The following is a 22,152-nucleotide window of genomic DNA, read 5'->3' on the forward strand; positions in this document are numbered from 1 at the left end:
GCTCCTTGCATTTTCAGAAATCATTTCTGTGGACCCAGCTACCATGCATGCCTGTTTGAGCAGGAGATCTAACATGCTTAGTAACTCTGAGTAGGTGTACTCATCAGATAATCTGCTTACAATTACAGCCTGCAGCTCACAAACCAAGCATTCACTGAGGTTGTATTGTGTTAGAGACATTTTCAGAATAGCTGGATAATTCCTATTTGTCTCTCATGATGTTTGAATGTGATCTCCAAACCTGCAACTGTGCATGATCTCTAGGTCGTAGTTGAAATAATTTTGCACTTTCTCTATTACATAGGACGTTGATTGACTGATGATGTATTGCTAAGTTTGTCTCTGTTATATTGGCCCGTGTTTCTATTCACATGATGATTCCTTTTGTTTGTTTATGCCGCATTCCAAATATTTTGGACTTTCTGACAGAGAAACCGCAGTCAGTCCGTGTTGGCAAGAACACTTAGGCTCGATCACGCTGAGCACCGGCTCCCCTCAAGGCTGTGTGCTCAGCCCGCTGTTGTTCACATTGCTCACACATGACTGTGCTGCCAGATTCAGGGACAATAAGATCATAAAATTCGCAGATGACACAACAGTGGTGGGACTCATCAGCGGAGATGACGAATCAATGTACAGGGAGGAAGTAAAACAACTAGTGGACTGATGCGGCAAAAATAATCTAGAATTAAATGTCGACAAAACGAAGGAGATGGTTGTCGACTTCAGGAAGGCGCAGCCAAAGCATACACCCCTCAACATCAGTGGCACTGCAGTGGAGAGAGTGGAGAGCATAAAGTTCCTCGGTGTGCAGATTACAGACAGCCTCACCTGGTCCAGGAACACCACTGGGACCGTCAAATGGGCCCATCAGCGACTGCACTTCCTGAGGAAACTAAAACAGGCCTCACTCCCCACCAACATCCTCAGAACTTTCTACAGGGGTACGGTGGAGTCTGTACTCACGTACTGCATAAATACGTGGTACTCCACCTGCAACTGCTCGGACAGGAAGGCTCTGCAGAGGGTAGTGAGGGGAGCAGAGAGGATCATTGGCGTCTCCCTACCCTCGGTACAAGAACTGTTCCAGAGCCGCCGTCTGAAAAAAGCTCAGAGAATTGCTAAGGACAAACTGCACCCCCTCCACATACACCTGGATCTTCTGCCATCAGCCAAGAGATATCGAAGCATCAAAGCCTGGACTACAAGACTGCTAAACAGCTTCCTACCACAGGCTGTGAGGCTGCTAAACAGTCACTCTGTACTCACAGTCACTTGATTCTGCGGCTGGCACGGACACTTTAATAACTGGCACTGGCCACTCAAATCTGCTGCCCCGGACATTTTTATGATTGGTTTATTGTATTTTAACGTGTTTTACCTGCTTTTAACTATTTATTATATTATACTGTTCCATCAGGGACTGGATTGTTTTTAGTGTTATTATGTGTGAAATGTTTTAAATTTCATATGCGATGCTCCGCTATTCCCTGGGAAACGTCTTTTCATTTTGCACTGTACAACTGTTGCTTGCAAGATGACAATAAAGGTTGATTGATTGATTGATTGATTTTCATCCTCATCCTCATCCTCTTTCTTTTCTTTCTTTCTTTATAAATCTTTTTATTAATTTTTCAAAAAAAACCAGAACAGTGATATTAATACATAGGGATCAGGATTAAATTAACAACAAATGTAACCTAAATATAAATCCAGTGTCAAAATACATATTGGGTCTAGACCTCCCAATCTCTATGTAAATATAGATAAACGGTTAAAAGAGAACTTGTATGTATAAAAAAAAAGATAAAAAGAAAAAAAACTAAACTAAACTAAAGTAAGCAAAACAAAGCAAAACAGAATCTGGGCTGCAAAAAAAAATTCAACAGTTTAGACCCTGTTTGTCTTCAAATCCATCCCACCGTATAAAGGTAAAAAATTATTATAACGGCTGGAGAGGGGACAATTTATATTGTGTGAAAATGTTGAATAAAGCTTCCCCAAATCCTATCAAATTTAACCGAGGGTTCAACAATGTCACTCCTTATTCTTAAAACCCAAAAGCGGGTCATTAAAATAAAAAACAATATCTTAACAAAAGTTAAAGTATAATACCATCATGTTAAAGTTCTGAAAAATAATAAGAAATAACTCATCAGGTTAAATTCTTAATCATTTACAAAATCAAACAATTAAAGAAAAGGATAACTAAAATATAAAATCGTAATAAACATCCAAGAATGTTGTCAAATTAGAACTCAAGATCTTGGATTATATCTCAACCGGCTCTTAGCAGCTCCTCGTCGCAGCTCGGGGGGTGGGGGGGGGGGGAACCCAGTGAACACTGTCCACCTCCAGTCACAGCGATGCCGGGAGCAATGTATAAACTAATCAATAAACTATAAGTTCAGGAGGTACCGGCAAAGAAAACAATATAAAGTTTATGCGGGATCCTGATAATCCTCCAGAAAGCAGGAAGCATCTTGCGGGTTGTTGAAGAACTGAATGGTACCATCAGAGAGTTGTATTCACAATCTGGCTGGATGGATCAGGGCAGGGCGTAGATGCTTCTTAAATAACTCAGAAATTACCTTATAGAAAGGCAGTCTATAGTCAGGTAAAATACAAAACTTGCAGTCTTGGAATTCGATCATGTCCAATCTTCTTGCTGATCGGTGGGTATTTTCCTTCATCTGCAAAAAGTGGAACTGAACAATCAAATGTCTCGGTTTGTCTCCGGGACCGGGTTTTTTCCCAACCTATAAATTGCACTATCCAAAATCGGCAGATATCCAAACTGCTCGGTGCCGAAAATCTCCTTTAGAATTCTAGAAACATATTTAATAGCATTGTCACCTTCCCGACCTTCAGGCAAACCAACAATGCGCAGATTCTGCCGACGGCTTCTATTTACCAATTCCATATTTTTAATCTTGTAATGTTCGAGTGCTTGGGAATTCTCGGTCATTTTCTGTTCCAATGCAGTAATCGTCGCATCTCTTTCCTGACCTAGGGTTAGCAAATTAGCAATTTGTTCCTTCTGTTCGCGAGACTTGGCTTGTAACTCAGCTTGTTTTCAACTTCTTCCAGCTTGTTTCCAACTTCTTTCATCATTGCTTCCAAGCCGCAGAATCTTTTATCCAGTTTATCACTCAGTTTCGCTATTGCTTCTAAAGTACTGGGATCAGACGCCATACCTTCACCACGATCCTTCCTTGGAGAACCTTTTTTACCTTTTGTCTCCACCCTTTGTAAGGTTGAAATGTATAAAAGTGTTCTCAACACTTTTTAAATAAAGATATTCCGTGTCTTGAAATCAAGTAATATTGAAAGAGTGGTAAAAAAGGTTTAAAAGTTAAGGGAGCAAGCAATATGCAACCTTACTACATACTGCCACTAGAGAGACTCCATCCTCATCCTCTATCTCAATTAGTTTATTTGCCCTGAAGAAGAGCCATTAATTTGATGTTCAAACTTCAGGGCTATTGGCCAAATTATCTTCTACAGCTGCAGTGGGACTGGGTGCCATTTTGTGCAGTCGTCCATTATGGCAGTGACTCAGCTCGGACTTTTTACTGACAACTAAATGTGCAGGCACTATCTTTTCTTCCTTCTTTCTTGAGTCTGCACATCAGACTTAACCGCAGTTAATCATGCGCTTCTCAGACTTGACCATCAACGCAGTCACATGGTCACTTGATGTCCCCAGAAATCTCATCACTCTCAATAGCTGCGATCCTTTGCTCTCCCATCCAGGTCGACAGTGTATGACATGTATTGAGTGAGTTTTCAACCTCTAAAGTCCATTGCATGGTGGGTCTATTTAATTTAAAGGTTCCACTTGGATTGATCTGATTGCAGTGAAAACTGCTTGCCTTAATAAACTGTAAATGACATAACACACATTTAGGGAGTTTGAGATTAATATAGAATTTGTGTCAATGGTTGATTGATAGTCAACGTGTGCCTTTGTGGAATTCTTTGCCAGAGAAGGCTGTGGAGGCCAAGTCAGTAAATATATTTAAGGCAGAGATAGATAGATTCTTGGTTAGTACAGGGGTCAGGTTATGGGGAGAATTGGGTGAGGAGGGAGAGATAGATCAGCCATGATTGAATGGCGGCGTAGACTTGATGGGACGAATGGCCTAATTCTACTACTATCACTTATGACCTTATGAACATGGTCTAGGTGGCCCTAAGGGTCGGTGTCTGTGCTGTATCTCTCTACAACATCTCTTCTTCTGCACCAGTTCGCCATAATCCTCAGTTTCCTGATCTCTCAAAATTTCACTTACTTTATCTTAAAGCGAAAACACTGGTCTAGCCTCCACAACCCTGTGGGATAGAAAACTCCAGAGATTTACCACTCGTGGTGAGAAGATGCTTGCCTTATAGCACTGTTGGCTCATGAAAGATGTGAATATAGCAATATCTTGTAAGATCACAGTAGAAGGGCGTGGCACATAAACATCACAGGCAGTTTGGGCAAAGTTTGTTGACTCTGGGTGAATTTATCTCTCAAGCTCCTGCCTCCCACTGCTCCACTGGTCCCCAGCCTCCTGCCATTGATTCATGTGTGATGCATCCCCTTGTCAAATAATTCAAAGCAAATATGTAGAATCAGCATAACTGGATGGGATTTGACCCGTCAGTCAAACAGACTTTCCCAATCTCGTATACTATTAATATCTGAAAAAACTCTTCAAACAAAATATAGAAAAACACATCATCTGGGTATTACCAAATATTTTATTCCCAGCAGTCCCCAGATGAGTAGTCTTTTACTCTGAGAAGGTCTGGACTACACCAGGAATATTGGCAAACTGGGTTTTGGCCAATTTAGGCGGAACTCAACATGATTGTCGGTGTCAGTGAAAGAGCTCCAGTCAGGTGCGTTGTCCTGGTGATGGCACTGGATCGGTGATGTAAGGGTTGGCCTGGCCCGGTGCTGTTGTTGCGACTTTCCACCGTCGCTCCGTCCAGCAGCTGCAGGCGGCACTCAATCTACGGGCGTCCGACGACTTTGGGGTTCCTGACTTCTTTGGGGTCCACTGACACCTCAACCTGTTGCAGCACCGCAAACACGCCATCTATTGTCTACCGCTGCCGCCCCTCCGCTTTCCTGCACCAAGGTCATCATCACTGTGTTTCCCATATCCTAAACCTTTAGAGTGCTTTCAAAGACACGAGAGATGAGCTCACAACCCATTCACAAGACCAATCTCCCCCTTCACAGTCCACCTCTGTCATTTTGAATTAATCCATGGATCTCTGCTGTCTTATCAGTTTATTAATGTTTTGTGTCTCAAGTGTCCAATTATACATGAGATTACATGGCAGAATGGAGCTCTTTGTTTGCCTTAATGTCTCCTACAGGTTTGTGTAAATTATATTGGAAGTTGCAATTTTTTCATTAGACCCAGTTGGAGTTAATTAAATTGGAGTTGGTGAATGAATAATTTAGAGAGTGTCTAGATCGACTCCTGTTCTTGGGTGTCGAGCTAATGCACAGTTATTAGGACGTGACTAAAACTTGGTCAAGGAGGAAGAATTAATGAGTGTCTTGAATGAGACAAGTGGAGACATTTAGGGAGAGAATTGCAGAATTTAGGGACTAAATAGTTGAAAGGAATGATGTGTTTACCATGCTCTCATTCCATGCAAACCTCCCCTCCACTCCTTTTCCCACCCCACTCGTCTCTGTCAGTGATAGTGGAATCAGTGTGGATGGAGGTGATGCCGAGTGATGGAGGGAGTTATGGGGCTTCCCTGTTAAGCATCAGCTTCCACTGGTACATCACTAAAGCAGCAAGTAAAACCTGATCCTAGAAGGACTTTAGAATATTGCTAACTTTTCTGACGTCGTCCATATGAATAACAACACTCAACATTACATAGCATTTTTAACATGGTAATATATTCCAAGGCAATTTACAGTCAAAAACAAAACTGAGCCAGACAACTTGGTGACGTGGTTGCAATATTGGCTGAATGAGAGTAGAGATAATGGGCAGAATATGATTAATTTTGCATGTTTGGAGCTACGAGTAGGGCACCGTATTTACAGCTTGCGAGAATTATGTGACTGAAAGCCACTTAATTGAGTTTGCAAATGAAACGGATCGATGGCATTGTAAGCATTATGGATAGAAGTGTTAAAATGAAAAATAATAATTGATTAATTGAATGGGCAAAGCTGGCAAAGTGATTTGAATGTGCGTAAATGAAAAGAAAACTTTGGACCCAGATTAGGACAGAACACGATACTTTCTAAATGGTGAAACATTGGAAGCTGTTGACGGCCAAAGTAGCTTTGTGATCCATGCATCTGGATCATTGAACCAACATGGGTGTATATTGTACTGATATAAATCCAAGCAAAGACATGCCAGAATTTAGCTATTATATGGACTGAAGTTCACGCAGGCCAAAGTTATGCTAAAGTTGTAGAAACCACACTTGCCATTGATTCATCAGAATGATATCTGGATTCCAAGAGTAAAATGAAATATTACAAAGCCATGGTTGTGTCCTTTGCAAAGCCAACTGAAGGAATAGTTTGATTGGTTTGCAGGATATTAAGATGAGTCTGGAAGGTCGGTAGTCAGAAACTGCTTTTGATGGCTGGGAAGGCTGCAGACACTATAAATCTGAAATAAAAACAGAAAATTCTGGAGATGCTCATATTTCAGGTCAATGACCACGTATTATAAAGGAGCAAACTAGCTTAAATTTAATATTTGAATTTGAAACCTTTTAATATTCTCCACTTAACACCTCCAGCCTTGGTTAATCTCTCCACCCCTCTGATCAGTTTGAAAAAGGGCATGACGGAAATGTCGTCTGTCCATTTCCTGACTCGCTGAGTTCCTCCAGCACTTGTTTTTTTGCAAAAGATTCCAGCACCTGCAGTTTGCAATATCTCCACCCTTCACTTCTCACCTGACTCATTTGCCATTCAAAACCCCTCCTCAACTGAATCCACCTATCGCTCACCAGCTCTGGTCCCATCCCTTCCCATCACCTCTATCTACCTGCTATCTCCCCTCTACTCCATCAGTCTGAAGGATAGACCCGGCCCGAAACATCATGCATACATTTTTCCTCAAGACTGTTTTATTATCATATGTATCACAACAGAACAATGAAATCTTTACTTGTAGCAGCACAATAGGGTTGTGAACACAGAACTCAATAGATATATAATTAACAAACATTTAAAGAAGTTAAATAAATTGAATAATAAATAAATAAATACATTAAAAAACTGTATTTTGGGGAGAAAAAAAAACAATGTTCTGAGTCCCTAGTGCAAGAGTTTAGTTGTAGTTGTAGTTTGTAGTGTTCGATACAATGATGTTTGGAATGAAGCTGTTCCTGACCTGGATGTTACAGTTTTCAGGCTCCTATACCTTCTTCCCGATAACAGTAGTGGAATAAGGCCAGGGTGGTGAAAGTCCTTGATGATGCTAGCTGCCCTTTTGAGGCAGCATCTCCTGTAAATGCATTTGATGGTGCGGAGGTCAGTCCCTGTGATGGACCAGGCAGTGTTCCCCACCTTGTGTAATCTCCTTCGTTTCTGGGTGTTCGAGTTGCCGAGCTCTCTGCCTGGAGAAATAGAAAGTGTTTATTGACATACCAAATCTTCTCAATCGTCTAAAGAAGTTGAGGCATTCGTGGGATTTCTTCATGATTGCGCCAATGTTGTGTGTCCAGGACACATATTCATAAATATGCCCAGGAACTTGAAGTTGTTGACGCTCCACATCATTGAACTATAGATGAAGACAGATTTGTAGATCCGCGGCCTTTCTCTTCTAAAGTCAACAATCAGTTGTGTGATTTTATTGAAGTTGAGAGCAAAGTTGTTGTTCTGACACCATTCAGTTAGACGATAGATCTCCCTCCTACACTCTCATCGTTATCCGTCATTTGTCCAACAACGGTGGTATCGTTGGCGAATTTAAAGATAGCGTTAGAACTGTGTTCAGCTACACAGTCATTGGTATAGAGTGAATAGAGAAGGGGACTGAGCACACAGCCTTGATGTGCCTCCATGATGATGATTATGGAGGTGGAAAAGTTGTTGCCAATTGGTACCGATTGTATTCTATTGAAGAGGAAGTCGAGGATTCAGTTGCAAACGGACTTGCAGAGAGCCAGTAGCCAGAGCTTGGTGACAAGTGTGGAGGAGATGATGGTGTTGAATGCCGAGCTGTAATCCATGAACAACAGCCTGACATGTGTGTTTTTATTTCCCAAGTGGTCCAGTGTAGAGTGGAGAACCAACAAGATTGCATCCTCCATTGATCTATAGTGGCAGTAGGCATATTGTAGTGGGTCCAGGTTCTTGTTGAGGTAGGTGTTGATATGTGCCCTAATCAACCTCTCAAAGCACTTCATCACCACAGACAATAGTGCCGCCAGTGGGTTGTCATTGAGGACATGCCACCTTACTCTTCTTTATTGATGCTGCTTAACCCATTGAGTTCCTGCAGCAAATGTTTGTTTTTTTGCTTGAGTTTTCCAGCATCTGTAGTCTCTTGTGTTTTCTTCTTTTTCCTGTTACAATGTGTGGCTGATGTGTTGCTGTAGGTGTGCTCCATTGGATGTTGTTATGTTGTAGCTGTTGCTCTGGATACCCCTCTGACTCGAAATAATGTTGAACTTGCTATGCCAAACCATATCGTCTTTGGTGTCGTATGAAATGATACCCGAGCTGCCCCAGATAGTCACCGAAAAAGTAAAAGGAAATTTACCTTTATTGCTGTGTATTTGTTCAGGCTCTTTCTCCTCCTGACAGAATGCAAAGGATAGATAGCATGTTGAGGACTGTGGAAAGTTTGGTTATGGTACCACCCCAGATGTGTAGTGTGGTACATAGTCACTTGGGGTGAGATGTAAGAGAAACACAATGAAACTGAGCACAGCAAGAGTTCAGAAAAGATGAGGACAAAACTGGAAATTGGGACAGAGGACCAAGTATTTATTCCATTGCGGGTATCATGAGGGTGATGCCCAAGAGGTGTTGGAATCAAATACGACCACTGTTTCTGAGACACTGAGACAAGCACATAAATAGGCAAAGCATGAGAAGATGCAGACCTAATGTCAGGAAATGGGATTAATGTAGATGGTCAAAATAGTCAGCGTGGATGAGCTGGGCTGAAGGGCCCATATCTGAACACTGTGGATGGTAATCATGTACAGTGTTTTTGACTGGCTAGCATTAAACAGAAAGCTTTTCACTGCAACTTGGTACAAGTTACAATAATAAACTAAACTAAACTCTATGCACCAGCCGGCAAATACAACACATAATCCTCCGCCATTTCCACCACCTCCAACGTGACCCCACCACTCGCCACATCTTCCCATCTCCCCCTATGTCTGCCTTCCGCAAAGACCGCTCCCTCCGCAACTCCCTTGTCAATTCTTCCCTTCCTTCCCGTACCACCCCCTCCCCGGGCACTTTCCGTTGCAACCGCAAAAAATGCAACACCTGTCCCTTCACCTCTCCCCTCGACTCCTTTCAAGGTCCCAAGCAGTCATTCCAGGTGCGACAAAGGTTCACCTGCATCTCCTCCAACCTCATCTACTGCATCCGCTGCTCTAGATGTCAGCTGATTTACATCGGGGAGACTAAGTGGAGGTTGGGTGATCGTTTCGCCGAACACCTCCGCTCAGTCCGCAATAACCTACCTGAACTCCCGGTGGCTCAGCACTGCAACTCCCCCTCCCATTCTCAATCCGACCTCTCTGTCCTGGGTCTCCTCCATTGCCAGAGTGAGCAACACCGGAAATTGGAGGAACAGCACCTCATATTCCGCCTGGGCAGCTTGCGTCCTGATGGCATGAACGTTGAATTCTCCCAATTTTGCTAGCCCTTGCTGTCTCCTCCCCTTCCTTAACCCTCGAGCTGTCTCCTCCCATCCCCCCGCCCTAGGGCTCTTTCTCCTCCCTTTTTCCTTCCTTCTCCCCCCCACCCCCTCATCAGTCTGAAGAAGGGTTTTGGCCCGAAACGTCGCCTATTTCCTTCGCTCCATAGATGCTGCTGCACCCGCTGAGTTTCTCCAGTAATTTTGTGTACCTTTAAACTCTATGCTATATCTGTTCTAAAACAATGCGATTTTCTGTGACAGGATGAAGCCTTGGTTGCCATGGAGATACGTTGCAGAGGTACTTTGGTGAAATGGATTAATGGAAGCAGTTAGAGGGAAATAATACAGACAAAGAAACATGATGTCTTGCAAATAGCAGGGCTGTAGGATTGGCCCAGTACATCAAACTACATGAGAGAGAAAAACTGAAGCAAAATCTCAATGGGATGACTTGTGCAGAAATGGACATTGATACAGACTGAGAAAGTGACTTAATCAAAGTTGTAACTTTCATGGTCAAGTCTTGAAAGTTGCAACCTGTGTAGATGGAAGATGAGGTATTGTTCCTTAAGATGGTATTGGCCAAGATACACCAAGGTTTAATCAAAACCTGGAGACCTTGGGTGGTTTGTTATTGCTGTGAGTGTGCTGGGTGTAATTACAGTAACACCATATCTGGGGAGGTGCCATTACACTGGCTGACAAGTGGGGATAGATCTCACTTGAGAGAGCTTTTACCAGATCTGCAATTTTCTCGTGTCAATTGATGCCTGCTAGTAAAGGATTAACTGTTGTATTATTCACGTGCTGTAATCAGACAGTCATTATTGTTTGTGCAATCACTGCTTTACCTCCTGGAGTTGGAGAAATCACCAACACCGCAGGGGAGGGTGAAAGAGAAAAAGAGACTGCGGACAGATGGCAGGCAAGTGGGAGTGACTAGAGAAGCTCACAGAAGGTCCAGCGGCTTTTAAATTCACAATATGCATCTACCAAGTGCAAAGACTACAGTCCCTCCAAAGTGCATTAGAGCCCTTGAAGTATGCTCATGATGCAGTCACAGTTGTGAAGGAATTACTGTGCTAAGTTTCCTCATTTGGCAGTGTAATAATGCTGAAAGGAGTGGAATTGAGAAAAAACAGGTAAATGGTCCCAAGATTCAATAATAAGTCATCAGGGAAGATATTGGGGGAGGCTTTGCACAAAGCAAGGCAAGTGGTACTGCAAAGAGCTATATAATGTGTTGCATTACTTGAGAACTGCCTTTTACTGACAGAAAAATTAGGTGTTCTGAATGATGCTCAGTTAGCTCTTGTAACATTCAAAGTAGGTAATGTAAATTCACAGAAATAGCCCTATTTTCTGTCATCCAAACTACAAGAGCTGAACAAGTAAATACTGCAAAGTTACCATTGCGCTGTCCCATTGCACACTTGCAGGGAATGTTCAGCATGGTGTAAACACAGAATTAAAATCTGTTGTCCATCAAACACTTCCAGCATGGGTTAGAATCTTGCATTGCTTCTTTTCTCAATGCATGGCGAACATCTCACCCAAAACCATTCTATCCATCCGTGGGGACACTTTTCCTGAAGTTCATTAAAGAATGCACATTGATCAAAATGTCATTTTCTCTTTAACATGTTAACGTGGGATCCTTACATTACCTAGGAATAGACGAGGTCTTACATCTGTGACAATGAAGGCTGAGATAGATGGATCTCGGTCTGAGGTTATGGGGATAAGGCAGGAGAATGGGATTAGAAGAGGGAGATAGATCAGCCATGGGTGAATAGTGGAGTAGACTTGATGGGCTGAATGGCCCAATTCTACTCCTATTACTTATGATCTTATGATATGACCTTGTGATTCAGATAGGAGAGCAGTGCAACTAGCATAGTGGCCGGCTATTCACATACTGTTTCTTCTTTCTTGAAGGTTTGGTTGCCTGGCCTCGTCATTTGGTTGTGTCCTGGGATTGAATTGAAAACCGCCCCTGGCCGTCTGCCTCATGCACACACACAGTGTAATGGCCAGTCCGCAGGAGGGCCTGATCTGGTCACCCCCCTCTAACCTCATCAACCAGAACCTGAAGGAAGAGCTGGGGACCTCGGGGCAACGGGCCAAGCTGCCGGTCAGAGATGTGGACCACAAGCCGGCCTACTCACCGCCCGAGATCCTGGACAACCTGCAGGAGAGGGGGCCACCCCAGGCGGACAATAGCCACTGCTCCAATTCCAACCACCCCGTCACTGTCACCGTGCTTGCCAGCCTCAGCGAGGACTCCCGGGACCAGTTTGAGAACAGTGTGCTGCAACTGAGGGAACATGAGGAATCTGGGCCCACCCAAGCTGCCGAGGATGGGAATGGGAACGGGAATCGGGGGGGTGGCAACGATGGTGATCACAGCAGACCGGATGAGATGAAGATGCATTATAACCGTTCTGGTTCAGGTTCGGGCACTGGATCAGGCGGATTCCTGGAGGGGCTATTTGGCTGCTTAAGGCCAGTGTGGAACATCATAGGAAAAGCCTACTCCACGGAGTATAAACTGCAACAGCAAGGTTAGTGCCATCAGTTACTAACACTCACTTGTCTCATGCTGGTAAACTGTGTTTTCATTGACTTTTCACCTGTAAGTTTTCTTCCAATGGACCTTGTACAGTCTGCCTTGTACAATTTGCAGTAAAATTCTGAACCTCAGCTTCCCCATGGCATCGATGGGCTGAATACTGCCATTCCCACAAATACATCGGGTCGTGTTTCCAGCACTGCCTATAAACGCACCTTGTTCTGTTTCCCACATTTCCATTAAGCTCACCAAGTTCTGTTTCCCATGCTTCCTCGAAACTCACTGAGGCCTCGTTTCCATGTTCCTTCCCAGAGGCAATTCGGACTGTAAACGCCTATCTCACCAGGGACTAACTCTACAGAACGTTTTCCTTCCATTATTATGTAAAAGAATATGTGTGTTATGATTGTGTTTATAATTTGTTTGGTTGTTTTGTTGCTTGTCTTTTGCACAAAAGTCCGCGAGCATTGCCACTTTCATTTCACTGCACATCTCGTATGTGTATGTGACAAATAAACTTGACTTGACTTTTAAACACACTGGGCCCCCTTTTACACACTCAGTCGCACAGCACTGAAACGGGCCCCTCAGCTGACCACATGAATGCCAACCCCTTTATTCACCTATACCAATCCCATCTGCCTGCATTTATTTATCAGTGGCCTCCTCTACATCGGTGAGACCAAGGGTAGCTGACGTGACCACTTTGCTGAACACTTGTGCTGGGTCCGTCAGAACCAGCTGTTCTACAGGTTGCTCACCAATTCAATTCACATTCCATACCCATACCCATACCCATACCAACTTGTCTGTCCTCAAACATCTCCACTGCCAGAGCGAGGCCACAATCAAACTGGAAGAATAGCACCTCATATTTCACTAGGGTAGCCTACAACCCAACAGCATGAACATTAAATTCTCCAATTTCAGGTGACACCTCCCTCTCCTTCTCATCTACCCAGCTTCCATCCCCCCATGCCTTTTTTTCACTCCTCTTGTCCTCATCATCCAGTTCCTTTCACTTCTTCTATCTGATCATCACCTCTCCTCCGCCACACCCCACCCCACTCTTTTTTCTTCTTCACCATCATCCCTGGCATTGTTTTCCAGGCCCCCTCTACTCTCTGTGTAAAAAAAACTTACTTCACATTATTCCATTAAACATTTCGGCCTCTCATCTTATAGCTATGTCCTCTAGTGTTGGATATCTCTACCCTAGGAAAAAGGTTCTGACTGTCTACCATATCTATGGGTCTCATAATCTTATATACTTCTATCAAGTTTCCCCTCAACCTGCGACGTTCCAGAGAAAACATCCATGTCTATCCAACCTCTCCCTATAGCTGAAATCCTCTAATTCAGGCAGCATTACGGTAACCTTGTCTGCGGCCTCTCCATAGCCTCCACAACCTCCCTAAAGTGCCACACCTCACACTTGCTTGGGTTATTTCTCAAACCATTTCTGCAGCTGTGTCATGTGACAGCTTTCCTCACTGTCTACGACTCCAACAATTTTGGTGTCATCAGCAAAACCTACTCACCAACCCATCTACATTTATCTGGAGTAACTCAGCGGGCCAGGCAGCACTTCTGGAGAGAAGGAATGGGTGATCTCCAGCTTTTTGTGTCTTTGGTTTAAACCAGCATCTGCAGTTCCTTCTTACCCATCTACATTTATGTCTAGGTCATTTATATAAATCACAAACAGCAGAGGTCCCAACACAGATCCCTGCAGAACTCCACTGTTCACTGATCTCCATTCAGAATATCTACCTTCACCACAACCCTCTGACTTCTATGAATAAGCCAGTTCTGAATCCAAACGACCAAGTTAGGTGTACAATGTGCCACAACGTACGCAGCACATTAAGACATAGTCCATAATGATAACAAACTGAGGCACAAGTCCACACTAGAAGAACTACAGGTTTATGACGTCTCATTCATCAATACATTTTTCAACATCATCTTTGTCATCAACTATAGGCTGTCAGCTCTGAGGGTGGCCAGGGTCTGTAAATTGCAACAGGATCTCCCTATCTCTCTGAGGACCCACGTTGGTGCTTGTACATCAGGCTGAGCTGACGCTTCACTGCTACTATCTCGTTGATTAGATTTGTGGCTACATGTCTTCAATCTTTGTGAGGAAGTGGAGGAATGTGCTGCTGTAGAGATGGAGTCTGCGGAACAGTTTGCGCGCTGATGCGGAGGTGCGGGGGGGGGAGTAGAGTAGTATATGGGAACCCAATCATCCAGTTATTGTCATAATCCTCATCCTTGTCTTATGAGTAAGTTTTAGTTTTAGAAACCTTCACCTGTTCTGTTGAAGGACGGGCATAAGGTGGTGGAATATAATCATGACCATGGGTTTGTGTTTTGTCTCGAGATTCTGTGGTTTCTGTTTATAGCTGTTATTCTGAGGCCCCTCTACTTCATGTTTTTGTTCCTCATTTGCTCTACCCTTTACGGACAGATACACTCTTCCTTGCTTCCTTACGCCTGTACATAAACTGAGATTACCCAATATCCTTAAAACCAAACTTCTCCTTAACTTGTAACACTCCTGCAAGATATTCCATATTGTAAATCTTTATTGTAATTTCAGGGAGAAATCCGCATCCCTCAGAGGAAACCAAAAAACCGTTGCTCTACCAGTGTCCATACACAGTTTGCATTAAAAAATAAATACAGATAAAATTAAAGTTACATGTCAAGAACATTTGAATTAACACTCTACTAAACATTAAACAGCCACTCCGACCGCTCAGCGGCACAACACTTGCTCTGCTGCAATGTGGGGGTTTGTGTGCTCACATACTTGGCAGGGGGCAAAAAGTGGGACTTTAACAGTCTTATAGCCTGTGGGAAGAAGCTGAGGAGCATCCTGCTGGTTTTGCAGCTAATGCTCCTGTACCTCTTTCCAGAAGGCAGGATGGAGAAAATGTCATGCGATGGGTGGTAAGGGTCTTTGATGATGGAGATGGCTCTGTTGATACATCTCTTCTTGTATATGTCCAGCAGGAAGGGGAGTGGAGCACCAATAATCCTGCTTGCGGTCTTCACTATCCTGTCCAGTTGGTGCCGTTCGTACGCCTTGCAGCTCCCGAACCAGGAAGTGATGCCGTATGTCAGTGTGCTCTCGACAGTCCCCCTGTTATTCCATACAGTCCAGTTAAATGTATCATTAGGGGGAAATCCTTTCTCCCTCCTCTTTGTCCACTCTACCCATTTCTCTACCTTCTATACACTATCTGATCCATAATGTACATGCAGATACCCTATTAGAGTTCCTCTGTCAAAGCTTCATTTGAATTACCCGTCACTATTATTGTTAACTTATAAACCCCACTCTAACAGCTCACGGGAATCTGACTTACTCTTGCAATGGACTCAAACCCACAGCGACTCACAGGACTTGAACCTGAACAGCAAATGCAGGTGGGACTTGAACCCACTCAGGCAAGAACCTGACTTACTCCAAGGGTCACGCACATTTATTCCGTCTTCGGCAGCACCCTTTGTCCACCTCAATTTAAACGGGTACAAGTGGCAGAAAAGAATGTAAGGAAAACCCTCACCTTTTGTATGCCGTGGCTGAGTTGCCTGTCACCAGCCCTTCACTTTTGCGAATCCCAGTCGGGGCAAGAGATTACCGATCTCGGTGGAACCTCAAAATGTTGGAATAATTTACACGAGACATGAGTGATAGTTAACTATTTTCTTTATTTGAAAGCAGGCAAGCAAAATGGAGATTCAATTGATCAAGAGACTACTCTACTGACTCAAAGCATGCAGTCTTTTTATATATTTTTGATTGTATAAATGTGAGATGGGGCACGTACATTTGTTCACACGGTTAACTGTCGTGATCCAGCATTCTGTAATTTTCCCCTTAGCAACACAGGCCTATCACTAAAAACATGCAGGTAAACAAGTTGTTGACTTTGTGGGTCAGTGTGACCAGACATGTTCAGCTTAGCACTGATTTGAAACTGTGCTGAGTTAGAGTTCAGTTCCCACAGTATGAAGTGCTGCCTATGTTCATGACAAGATGGAAGAACAGTTCAGTTCTTCCCACGATTCCCATACTAGCCCTGTGTACTTGTTCATATTGTATACCAAGAAGGTGTTTTGCCCTTATTAATATTATGACTCGTAGTGTGGTGCTGTGCACCATAACATGTGGAGTTATAAAACCATTTAGTATGGAGTTGTGCTTTATTTAGTTATCATTATGGACCGTGTGTTAATGTGCTGTGTACTATGTGGGACATTGGACACCACGTCATGTGATGTGCATTTGGGTGGGCTGAGAGCCAGATGTTCTCCTCAAGGGTGGGTGCTTGTGCAGTGGGCCAGGGGTTAGGATGCCACGCGGCAATCCCACACGTCAATCACTCGACCGCCACTCTACTTCCATTTGCAGGTGGCGCAATGCACCCTATCGGTCAAGTTGGTCTACGATGCTATCTTGATTCGCATGTCCACAGCCTGAGCTTCTTTATTGTCCAAGAAAAAGTGCCTTCTCTACTAGGCATTGATGCTTGTTACCTGGGTCTGGCCACCTTCAGTACACCCGTCTATCAACTGTCTGCTACATGTGGCTTCACTCAACAAATCCCGACACAATACAAAAGTCTGTTCAACGACAAGCTGGGCAGGTTACCTGTCAAATACATAATCATGACTGACCCCGAGGTACTCCCAGTTGTCCGTCCGGCACACCAGATTCCCCATGCTATGCGGGACCGGGTACAAGGTGAACTCAACAGAATGGTGACTATGGGTGTGATTACCCCCATCGCTGACCCATCGGATTGGGTCTCGACCATGGTCGTAGCAACGAAAAAGAATAAGGAAGAAATACGGATTTGCTAAACCTATCCTAAAGATTTAAACACTGCCATTAAGCGACCACACTATCCTATACGCACAGTGGAAGAAATTGCAGCACAGCTGGGCAAGGCGACTGTATTCACAGTACTAGATGCCAAGAGTTCATTCTGGCAGATTGCCCTGGATCACAACTCTCCCAAGTTAACCAACTTCAGCCAGCACACCCTTTGGACGTTACAAATTTCTCCATATGCCATTTTGGCATTAGCTTTGCTAGTGAAGTATTTCAACGCGCTATGGAACAGTTGTTTGCAGGTTACCCGTGCTCCATCATAGTTGATGATATCCTTGTTGCTGGACGAACTATTCAAGAACACAACGCAAATTTAAGGAAGGTTCTGGACCGCGCTAAAGAAATCAACCTCTAGTTAAACTCGCTAAAGTGTAAATTCAGAATAAATGAGGTGAACTACATAGGCCACGTGTTCACTAAAGATGGCCTCAAACCCAATCCATCAAAAACCATTGTTATCAACGAGCAACCAGCACCCACAGACGTGCTCAGCTTGCAGAGATTCCTTGGTATGGTAAATTGGGGAAATTCATTCCAACCTTCAGTGAACTATCGGCCCCACTGTGCCAGCTAACCCACAAAGACACTGTTTGGTCCTGGCATGAGCAACAGCAGAGGGCGTTTGACACTCTTAAACAACAGATGTCTTGTGCCCTCACTCTCGCCAACTTTAATGCTGAATTACTGCTCACACTGACTTGTGACGCCTCACAGTACGGTTTAGGAGCAGCTTGCCTCCAAGATGATGGTGACGGCAACAGGCCTGTTGCCTATGCTTCGCGCACCATGACAGACACGGAACAACGCTACGCCCAGATTGAAAAGAAGCTCCTTGCGGTCGTTTTCGCATGCAAGAGGTTTAATTACTTTAATTACTTTATCTTCAGGAAAATGATCACTATTGAAACTGATCATCAACCGCTGATCAGCACCTTGAACAAACCAATACACGCCTCTCCAGGATGCCTTCAACGAATGTTGCTACAGCTTCAGATGTATGATATTGTTCTAACCTACAAACGTGGCAAGGACATGCACCTGGTCGACACCCTCTCGCGTGCTCCTCGAAAGACCTGCGAGGGTTCATCCACACCAGGTGGCGATGTTGTGGTTATGACTGTTTCCTTTATCCCCTCATCCTGCTGGAGGACCTGGTAGCCCACACTGCCCCTGACGATACCTTACGATCGCTCTCCTCTGACATTAAGCGCAGTTGGCCTGACAAGCAATACAATCTACCACTTCCAGTTCGGCTACAAGATGGCATTATCATCAAGGGCCACAAAGCTGTAGTTCCTTCCTCTCTACACAGGAAGTATTTTGATGCTGTCCATGCGAGACACCCAGGCGTAGAAGCAACTGTCTTGTGAGCAAAAAACATGTTTTACTGGCCAGGCATGATCGATTACATTCACGAGAAAGTGGAATCCTGTGCAGTGTGCAATAGTTTGGCAGCACATCAACAAAAGCAACCACTTGTCTCACACCCGGTTCCTGCCCTCCCGTGGTCCACAGTTGATAAGGCTCACTTCTTTAAAAATGATACGGTTCACTTCTTGAAAAACAGACAACACACAAAAACGTTAGGTAAGCCAACTCAAGCTTTACTGATCATCAGCGGGCGGAAGTGACGGGGATACACCAGTCAAGTAAGCAACAGACACTTGACTTCCCCGCGCCACCACTTCAATGAACATAGATTTGCACAGTGTTATACTGTGTCACTTAATCACATGCCAAAGATGTTAGTCATGGTCACATCACTTAATTACATTCCAAAGATGGTCACAAGATGCAGCCAATATACATCACTATAGGGCGAGTCTGAGCTTGTCTTTCTTATCAATTGGTAGACACATTTCAATGGCACTGGTCATTGTCTCAGTGGCCATCGGCAACCTGGGCTTGTCTCTCTCTCTTACTTTTCTTCTTGAGCCAGCTTGAGAAGAAATACAGTATTCCACCATGTATCTTATATATATTTAAAAGCATTTAACCCTTTCACAGTGGCAACTAACATATTTGAGTGGCATGGCAAATAATACCTGATTCTTGTCGACTCGTATTCTGGTTGGTTTGACATCTATCTTCTTAGTAACCCCACATCTCAAGGGGTAGTTCAGAAGCTGGCACGCCATTTCTCCGACCATGGAGCTCCATGTCAACTACTATCTGATAATGGCAGTCAATTTACCAACCTGTACCAAGACTTTGCTACACGCTGGGATTTTCGTCACATCACCAGCAGCCCTAAATACCCTCAGTAGAATGGACTAGCTGAACGTGCCATCAGGAGTGCAAAACAATTAATGGAATGGTCCCACAGAGCAAAATCAGATGTGTACCTGGACCAGCGTAACCTGCGCAACATCTCCGCGACCCAATATTGGGTTCACCCACTCAGCGTCTGATGTCAAGGTAGACCCGAGCCACATTGCCTGTGGTGAAACAGGCACTGGTTCCGCATGTGTTCCCACTATCAGAAGTCCAGTCCAGACTACAACAAAAGTGGGACATTCAGAAAGGGTGGTATGACAAAACAAACAGACCGCTTCCACCACTAGCCGAGGGACAAGCGGTGCGTCAGCAAAGTGACAAAGCTCACGACCGCCTTGGCGTAATTTCTGGAACTGATTAAGCCACGTTCATACTTGGTCAATGCCGATGGCGGCACCTACAGACATAATAGGCAACATATCCTGCCTGTGAATGAGCCTGCACCACCTCTGTACTATCTTGACTGCACAAATGTACTTCCATCCACTTCCAGCGGCATCGGCCCGACTACACCAGCACGACAACCTGTTTCTGATCCAGTTACCTTGCCGATGGCCACGCCGCCTCCACCTGTGCCAAAGTCTCCTGTTTCATCCCCGGGAATGCCGTTTCAATCTCCGACACCTATTTCACTACCGAGCGTGTCCCCGGTGACGGGAGGAGATGCAGGACTGTACCGTACACGTGCTGGTCGTGTTTGTAAACCCACTGTAAAGTACCCGGGCTATGTTTGAACTTCCTCTAGTTTATTGCCACACACTATGTGTGCTTTATATAATCAGCAGTATACATTTGCATTTAATTCTTTGTAGTACTTAGTAGTTTTGCATTTGCATTTAATTATTTAAGAGGGAGGATGTAGATTAGTGTGTCGATAATGTATATATGTTACCACACAGATTATGCTTGCTGCACATTCCTTATGTCACTCATACTACTGGTCCGCCCACTTGCTTATTAGTGAGCTTTCTCTCTCCCTCCAGTTAGACTAGCTGAATGCATGGAGATGAAAGCACCTTGTGTTTCCTCCACAGAGTTGCTAATAAAAGACTATGGATTCTAATCACTATGTGTGAGTCCAATCATTTCCTACAGTTGGTGACAAACTTACTGCTGCAGCCTTCAGTTGCCCCTGCAGAAGGCCATATCACTGCCCTTCCCACACCAGAAGAGTAGATTTGCTGTTAAGCTCCCATTTGGGACTTGGGTTGTTGGAGTAGGAAATGTAATGTACTTGGAATGAATCTTAGCGCTGAGTTAATGAGTTAGTGCCAAGATAGTCATATGTAGCTATTTGTACCATGGAACTATTGGCATTGTGAGCATTTTAGTTATTAGTGCATGTTAATGTGACATTGTGCACCTATTTAATATTGAATAATATTGTGGAATGGTTAGTATTGTGCGTTTACTTATGTTATATAAAATGATAGTATAGTTTTGATAGTATTGATAATTATAGTATTGAGATAGTAGTAATAGGATCGGTCTGAGTCAGCATGAATTTACAAAGGGGAAATCATGCTTGACTAATCTTCTGGAATTTTTTGAAGATGTAACTCGGAAAATGGACAAGGGAGAGCCAGTGGATGTAATGTACCTGGACTTTCAGAAAGCATTTGATAAGGTCCCACATAGGAGATTAGTGGGCAAAATTAGGGCACATGGTATTGGGGGCCTGGAAGAAACCAGACATTTTTTTTCAGGAATGTCGTCTGCCACCCCAAAGCTTCACGGTTGGCGTCCTGCTGCACACGGGATAAGAGTGAAGACAAGTGTAGGCCGGCCTATAGGCAGCCTTGAGTGCTGACATGGATAGAGAAGTGGTTGGCAGACAGGAAACAAAGAGTGGGGCTTAACGGGTCCCTTTCAGAATGGCAGGCAGTGACTAGTGGGGAACCGCAAGGCTCGGTGCTGGGACGCAGCTATTTACAATATTACATCAATGATTTGGATAAAGGGATTCAAAGTAACATTAGCAAATTTGCAGATGACACAAAGCTGGGTGGCAGTGTGAACTGTGAGGAGGATGCTTTGAGAATGCAGGGTGACTTGGACAGGTTGGGGGAGTGGGCAGATGCATGGCAGATGAAGTTTAATGTGGATAAATGTGAGGTTATCCACTTTGGTAGCAAAAACAGGAAGGCAGATTACTATCTAAATGGCGTCAAGTTGGGAAAAGGAGAAGTATAATGGGATCTGGGGGTCATACAATACAATACAATACAATACAAATTTATTGTCATTTGAGCCCCAGTGAGACTCAAACGAAATTTTGTTTCCACAGCCATACAAACAAAGACAATGTCCTACAGACATACACACAATTAAATTCACACAAACATCCATCACAGTGAACCCAGTGTGATGGAAGGCAAAGTATTTTCTCTCCCCTGCTCTCAATTTCTCTCCCGATGTCCAAGCCCCAGGCGGGTGATGATAAGTCCCACGGCCATTTTAGGCCGCGCGGGGCGATTTACGGCCCCGCTCCCGGTCTGAAAGTACAAGGTTGG

The 22,152-nt window shown here is 44.1% G+C and overlaps 1 protein-coding gene across 6 annotated transcripts in view; it reads left to right on the forward strand.

The window, feature by feature from the left end:
• Nucleotides 1-22,152, forward strand: part of LOC129698871 (mitogen-activated protein kinase kinase kinase 13-like) — a 158,280-nt gene that overhangs the window by 91,135 nt on the left and 44,993 nt on the right. For all 6 annotated transcript variants that reach the window (XM_055638227.1, XM_055638228.1, XM_055638230.1 and 3 more), the window contains one exon: nt 11,820-12,445. In XM_055638227.1, coding sequence (XP_055494202.1) covers nt 11,893-12,445 — 553 coding nt within the window. In that variant the 5' untranslated portion in view covers nt 11,820-11,892. The remainder of the gene's footprint in view (nt 1-11,819; nt 12,446-22,152) is intronic.

Source organism: Leucoraja erinacea, chromosome 7 (assembly GCF_028641065.1).
Source record: "Leucoraja erinacea ecotype New England chromosome 7, Leri_hhj_1, whole genome shotgun sequence".
In the NCBI taxonomy this organism is placed as follows: Eukaryota; Metazoa; Chordata; class Chondrichthyes; order Rajiformes; family Rajidae; genus Leucoraja; species Leucoraja erinaceus.